Raw genomic sequence first — 7,214 nt, forward strand, 5'->3', positions numbered from 1 at the left:
CATTTCAAGGCAAAGTAGTAACGATTGAATAACAACAGATTCGTCACCACGATTAAGAAGAGTGTAGTAAGAGGGAAATATGTTACACACGGTAATAATCATTTCATTTCAAGGTTTGTTTTTCTTTGGGTGGCAAGGAAGTAAAGAACGACAATATCTTGATCGGAAAGTAATGAAATTTCAAAGATTGGTATCTAACGAATTCAGGAAAGATTTGAGAAATTGTGATTGGAAATTAATGGTTGCAAGATTGAAAATTTGTTGATTGATGTACGCTAGGTTTTGTTCTGTTGTATGGAATGTTCGTGGGTTTGTTGAGGTTAGTATGAAGAATTTTTTGAAAAAGAAAAAGTTCTAAAAAGTTGCTGGGTGGGCTACATGAGCAGAGCAAGAACAGAGAGGTCGGCAAAAGCAAATGAGTGGTAATTTATCGTTTTAATTTTCTAAAGGACAAATGAAAGCATGCTAATTTTTGAAAGTTGTGGGAAACTCTGTTACAATATCTGGAATTCTAAAAAAGCCTTTCTGTTTCATTCTGCTGTACTGAGTTAAATACTATGACTTATCTGATTGTTGACGTCAAAAAAATTGGAGAAAGTAATGAAATCCCAATGACTAAAGTTTTTTGTTTTAAGAGCCTGGATGTTATGATAGTCAGTATACAAGAAGAAGTACCCTCGCCAAAAGATTGACCATATAACAACAAATACTCATCACGTCATTTCTCATGACTGTGGTCACACTCACTTAACTTCTTCACTGAAGCCAAATCCCAGTCAAGTAGAAAATAACATCTCTTAGTGTGTCTGACCTCGGATCCGTGTTCTAACATGTAATATGTTTAGTCATCTATATTTGGTTTTATAAATGGAGAATTTCAATCTAAAAAACAAACACGCAAACAAAACATAAGATGCAATGAAAAGAACAACGAAAGATAAAGATATGGCATCATCTTGAACGTATGATATACGACAGGGTATTCTTAGTCTTAGCGTTTCAGGAGGCCCCAAGCAGTTTTGGTGATGACGTGATAGGGACTTTCTTCTAGCGTGATTACGTGGTTTGGAAATATTTTTTTCTTGATTGCGTGATGAGAGGTCAAAACGTGATCGTAATTTGAAAGATTTTTGAGCCGTGGTGCGTGATTTGGATATTTTCAAAGGGATGTGTGATTGTCCAAATTTTTTTCTGATTTTCGAGATCGTGATTGAAGACAAAAATTGCGTGGTATCGTAAAAAGACTTTACCGCTGGGGGGCCTCTTTCAGATTGAGAATATTGGTTAAGGTGGGCCGGCTGAAATTGTTATTGTCATCAAATTGTCCTTTACGTGAAGTATGTGAGGTATTTTGGAGATAAAAAGAACACCCATTGTCTCATCAAAATTATTCTAATAATTAACAGCATTTGTCTGGAATATCTGGAATATAGATTAAAATGTGGTTAAAATTATTTGAATATTTTTTTCTGTCGTTATCACGTAAGTTTAATTAATCCGAAATGTCTCAGGTCTGGATCATAGACGTTATAAATATTTGAAATGTGGGATTATTTTAACCGCTAGTGTTCCATGTTAACTTTCAGAGAGAATATATAGTTTACATGGTTAAAAGAGGTTTCAGTGAGTACCCGACATTCTTCAGAATATTGTCAGAATCTTAGGTAGGAACATGGTAGGAAACACTCAAAAGGTTAATCTCAAGGTATTACTTTTAAACATTAAATGAAACTTTACTTTCTATCTTTATCATTCCAGTGAAAAATACTTAAATCATCATCAAGAAGCTTGTTGAAAGCTCCACAGTGAAGTCACCTAGAGGTCACTGGCAATACCCCATCAAGTGTTAATCTTCAGAAATAACAAACAAAACTTCAGTGGAGAAGGTTTTACACTGGACAAAATCATAACCTCAAGAAGATTGTGAAAGCTGTACTAAAACTGATAAGCAGCAATCAACTTGAAGACTTTGAAAAGTAGTATAAACCTAATTGATTGAATAACAAAGGGTAGGGTTTTACTCTCACAAAATATAAAACCAAGAGCGTCATCAAAATCGCTACATCACGAACCTTACTTAAGAAATCGACTGTTTTTGTTGTTGTGAAAAAAGCCGTGGTTTTATGAGACGTAAGCTTTAAACCACTAAGTACTGATGTATGTGATAAGTTGTGTATAGAAATAGAAATTTGAACAAAAAATTGTGAAAACATTTTGAGAGATCACTTGTTACGGAAGAGTGGTTGGTTCACAAGACAGCTGGCAATATTTTGTTGAGTATTGAAAGTTTCAAATTTAACAGAAGCGACGAATTCATTAAAAGAGTTTAACCTGAAGTAGACAGAACAACAAAAAGAGCAAGAGAATTAAAAGAAAAGTATCGGAAAGCAACGATGCCCGGATCAAAACGATACAGTGTTTCAAAACAAGAGGAGATTCGAAACCGTCAAATGATGAGGTCGTGTTCCAAATCACGAAATCCGCCGTCACAAAACTCCACCACAAGTTTCTATCAAGTACTTTTCGTAAGCCTGCCCATCTTTGATGCTTTTGCCTTGATTACTACGCTTATAGTTTGTTATTTCAACACACGAAAAGCTGAACCATCGAGACTTTTATTCCCAAATGAATTGTCACGGACTGATCCAGAACGTATTGTATTCTCCATCGGGATTTCAATTAGCGCTTTTATATCCTTTCTAATCAGTTCACTAAAGTATAAGCAAATAACATCAATATTCGACGGTACGGTGAATCGCTTATCGTACATTTTTGGCATACTCGGCGCTCTATCACAATTCATATTAGCAAACATCCCTTTCGAAGGCAAGCTTGTGATCGTTAACATCGTAGCATCTGCTGGTTGTTTAATCTTTACCATCCTGTACTGTTGTTTACACGCGTACTTGACTCGCAACACACCTGTCATTTCAAGCAAACGTGTCTACATCACTCGTATCATTTTACTCGAATTCGCGCTCCTTTCCGGTGCCGTATTATCCGTCTTCCTCGTCCCAGACCTCTCCCATTGGAACCAATCACCGCAAAATATAGCTCAGATTGCTAGTTTCTGTTGTTTCTCATTCCTGGCAGCTTATAAACTGACTTTCATAAACGATTTAAAGCAAATGTATTTTCATATTCACATTTTGATTTCGTCATCACAAGCTGATGCACTTTACCGTGAGCCGATGAACCGACGTTTGTTGATCGATGATGACTCAGCATCTACCCGGATCTCAACCCGATCCAAAATAAGCCGGTCAAGTGTCAAATCAACCGGAACTATGTCGGAAACAAACACTGTTTTTAACTACCCGGCCACTCGGAAATCATCCGTTTGAATAATCAAATTTGCACAAGAACATTTTTATAATTTACACCAGAATATTTTAACATTAACATTTTTCATGTAAAATTTTCAATAGTTTTTTTCATTTCGTTTTTCGGAATATTATGTTTATTATTATTATTTATAAAATTGTGTTGATTAGAAATGTCAAAATATTTTGTTAGAATAAGAAAGTGTTCATAACCACAACCCATACCAAAATTCTTTGAAAGAGAACAATTGAATTACCTTGCACAAAAAGAGTAACGAGAAAAACGATCAAGATTTCGTGAATGAATCGAGATTTTCATATCATGGGTCTTCAACAAATTTGAGCAAAACTTCATGTGTCCGAAAAAAAAGAGAAATAGAGAAATAAAATCGAGATTTTACATAATGAACAAAAATCCCTAAATCTATAGATTTACCTTGTTTTAATTAACATTTTAAGCGAATGAACTTTAGGTTCAGTTACCAAATTTTATGATGATGTTTTCTTAGCATATTCTTCATTTTTTGGCCAATCTCGCCATTCATATTCTTACAGAGTACACTTTTTTTTATAAGAACATCCAAAATTTTTGAAGCCTTCGGATGTTTTTGACTTGTTCTTATTTCAACCATTTTGTGAATATTGTTGTCCATTTTTATAAGAAGTTTTTTGAGTCCATAAAGCCTTATAAAAAAACGTGTACTTCTCTAAGCTGCAAAAACCCTTTGAAAAACAAGTTGAACTTCCTGCAGGCTTACTGTTTTGTTCTAAATTGTTAATTTTTCATTCTACTCCCAATAAAATAATTGATTTATAGCGATTTTATTTCATACAAAGACTATACTGTTTTCCCCTGGACACACTATATACAAAGCCAGGGTGGAAAAATTGTTAGCTTAACCCCTGGGTCCAGCAGCTGCTTTAATGATTTCAAAAATAAAGTTGACGAAAACTTCAATCATTTTCTCTGTGACGTAGACGTAAGGCCAGAAAATGATTCTAAAGATCCGATACGTTGCGTTGGAAGCCACTTCGTTGATCTTGTTCAAAATTTCTTGAATCCTCGGGATCAAGTCAGGACGTTTTCTGTTAATATCTGTAGAAAGAAGTAGAAAACTTTTAATATTCTTCAGTCTTTTTTAATGTCGTTGGAGATCAAATAAGAGAACAGGGTATTTGAGCTTAATTGGTCAACTTGACAACAGATACAAAACAGTTGCACGTTTTTTATAAGAATAGTGTACTTTGGACGAGGGTCAAGTATTCTTAAGAAAGTGTTAAAATTGAGGGTGAAATATTCTTAACGCATTATTTCTTACTTTTTTAGACTTGACTTTTTTACAAATATGAGAAATGATCAATTTGAGAGTTTTGGACTTTTGAGTGAACATTTGGGTTAAAAATACATTTTTTTCCTCAAAGCTTCAAGCAGTTTTTTCTGTTAACCAAATACAAAATGACTGTATTCTTATCAAACTCTGTGAAATTCACCCTAGAGGGTATTCTTAGGGTATTCTTACGATTTGGCCAATTTTCACCCTGATATTCTTATAGAAGATATTCTTATAAAAAAAAGCGGGTATACTTACAATCAACAACTCTTTGTTTGAATTTCTCCAATCTGTTTTGCTTCGTTTTTTCATCAACATCTTCTTCTAAAAGCATAAAATACATATACACGCTGTTTTATAAGAATAAATAAGAACACGCTTTACGGACTCTAAAACCGCCAATCTCTTAGGACAATGGAGAAAAATACTCACAAAATGGTGAAATTAAGAACATGTTAAGAACATTTTCAGGCTTAAAACTCAAAATGTTAAGAATATCTTAAGGCTTCAAAAATTTTGTTATAATAAACGATCTTAAGGCGATTCTCTGACAAGATGGCAAAAGCCATGCTCTGTGACATTCTCTAAGTTATTTTTTTTTCTTGGAAAAAGGACCCCCATTATGAAAAAGTGAATTATACCTTGAAACTCGTCATAGAAAACATCATTGGCCATCATTTCATCATTTGCTTGTTGGCCAGTTTTCACCTTTTCGAACATTTCTCGGAAATTTTCTTTCACCTGTTCAAAATACTTCTTCAACTCTTGGACATCTTGTTTCTTTTCTTGTGCTTTTTTGATGATTGCTTCCTCGATACGTTTCAAGTTCTTCTGGAATTCGTAAAACGTTCCTTTGATATCTAGAAATAAACATTAATGAAGGTAAATAGGGCTCTTACGACAAAAAATTATAATAGTTAGGTCTTACATCAGATGGTGATAAAAACATGAAATTTGGCACAGATGATCCTTTGAGGGTCTAAAACTGAATTTTAAGCAGTAACACCAAATTTCGTCACCTGGCCAACTGCCAGATGTCGTCATCAGGTGACTGGGTAAAAAAATATTTTTTTGAAAATATTCAAAATCATATTGTACCAGCGGAAAGATCATGAAATTCTGATAAAAATTGAGGTATAAAACATGCCTTGAAAATCTTCCTATCAAAAGTTATTAGAGTTGAAAGTTTTGTGATGACTTCAAGACCCTCTAAGGATCATCTGTGCCATGGCTTTATCACCATCTGAAGTATTCTTACGTTTTTATGTACTAACAGACCTCGCATAAAGGAATAAAAATTCGTTTCAAAAAGTATAGGTATATAATACCTAAGGAAATTTAATTCTAATAGACATTTTTGATCACACTAAGTCCTGAAGAAGATATAAGTTATGTAAACTGAGTTTTAGGGGTGACTTCTTTGAAAATCTTTCAAACCAGCCCAGGAAGGGGGGGGTTTTCACTTTTACGGTACGACGGTATTGGGCCTTTTTTCCCCCGGTAAATCGGTATTACCAGAAAAAAACGACGGGATTACGGTATTTCATTTTCTACCGGTATCGGTATTTAGGTAATTAGGCTTCTTTTATCGACGGTATTACGGTATTTGACCCAAATTTTTGTCGGTATGACGGTATTTAAGACCCCTGAAACCCCCCCCCCAGGAACAATAAGAAACAAATGTCAGACCTTTTTGAAGTAAAACGTAACAGCAGCTTGACCAACAGTTTCTTACAGTCGCAAAGTTCAGATGACAATCTGAGCAAAAACAAAAAGTGTGAAACAGATATCTTTATTACTTACATGATTTCAAAGCCAGTTTCAGCAATTCAAGTCCAAAGTCCTTAGACTCGTCTTCATCTTGAGGCGAGACAGGGTTGGCAGAAACACTGATTGCCAACAAAGCAAAAGAAATTAACACAAAAGCTATCCTCATGTTGATGAAACAAAATGCAAGAACGATTTACTTCTCAACTTTCAGAAAAGAAGGCAGAAATAAAATGTTCGTTCAAGGTCCAACCCTTTATATTTGTAACTTTCATGACGTCATTTTACATACGGAAAGACCCAAAGAGACCGGGCGTTTGTTATTCCAGTCAAAATTTGTAGAAAACGATCAGCCTTTTCTGTGGACTGTCCATACATATTGAAGTCACGCTATGATGATTGGAAAGAAATTTTCAACAACACCTTGTTAAAAAGGGGGGTTTCATATTTTTAAAGGTCTAATATAAAGATAGCTCAAGGGCTACCCTTGTTCTCGAAGACTTACCCATATATTTATAAAGCCCGAAGGGCTAGATAGCGCACTTCAAGCTCTCCCAAGCAAAAAAAGTGAATATCGCAAAAAATATTGCTGCTATTGTTTTCGAAAACCTGCGAAGCTTCTGATTGGTCAAGCGCTGAAATTCTATTGTAGTTATTGTAATTTCACGTGACTTTGATAGGTTTTCCTACCTAACCTCAGCACACTTTTCAGCAAAAGCACTCTATCTAGCCCTTCGGGCTTTTATTAATCTATGGACTTACCCCCTGACAGTAACGACTGTTTTTTTTTAAT

At 34.7% G+C, this 7,214-nt stretch overlaps 2 protein-coding genes across 2 annotated transcripts; one reads left to right on the forward strand and one right to left on the reverse strand.

Moving 5' to 3' along the window:
• Positions 1-998: 998 nt before the first annotated feature.
• Positions 999-3,643, forward strand: LOC136810043 (uncharacterized). Its single transcript, XM_067066614.1, has one exon. It carries the CDS (start codon positions 2,394-2,396, stop codon positions 3,342-3,344), a length of 951 nt encoding a protein of 316 aa, XP_066922715.1. The 5' UTR covers positions 999-2,393; the 3' UTR covers positions 3,345-3,643.
• Positions 3,644-4,077: 434 nt separating this feature from the next.
• Positions 4,078-7,065, reverse strand: LOC136810047 (uncharacterized). The gene is made up of 4 exons (XM_067066617.1): positions 6,458-7,065; positions 5,296-5,514; positions 4,913-4,978; positions 4,078-4,419 (listed from the first exon to the last, which is right to left on the reverse strand). The coding sequence occupies exons 1-4, from the start codon at positions 6,588-6,590 to the stop codon at positions 4,220-4,222; spliced, it is 618 nt and encodes a 205-aa protein (XP_066922718.1). The 5' UTR covers positions 6,591-7,065; the 3' UTR covers positions 4,078-4,219.
• Positions 7,066-7,214: the final 149 nt, after the last annotated feature.

The sequence above is a fragment of the Clytia hemisphaerica genome, unplaced genomic scaffold (assembly GCF_902728285.1).
Source record: "Clytia hemisphaerica strain Z4C2 unplaced genomic scaffold, Clytia hemisphaerica genome assembly, whole genome shotgun sequence".
Classification (NCBI taxonomy): domain Eukaryota; kingdom Metazoa; phylum Cnidaria; class Hydrozoa; order Leptothecata; family Clytiidae; genus Clytia; species Clytia hemisphaerica.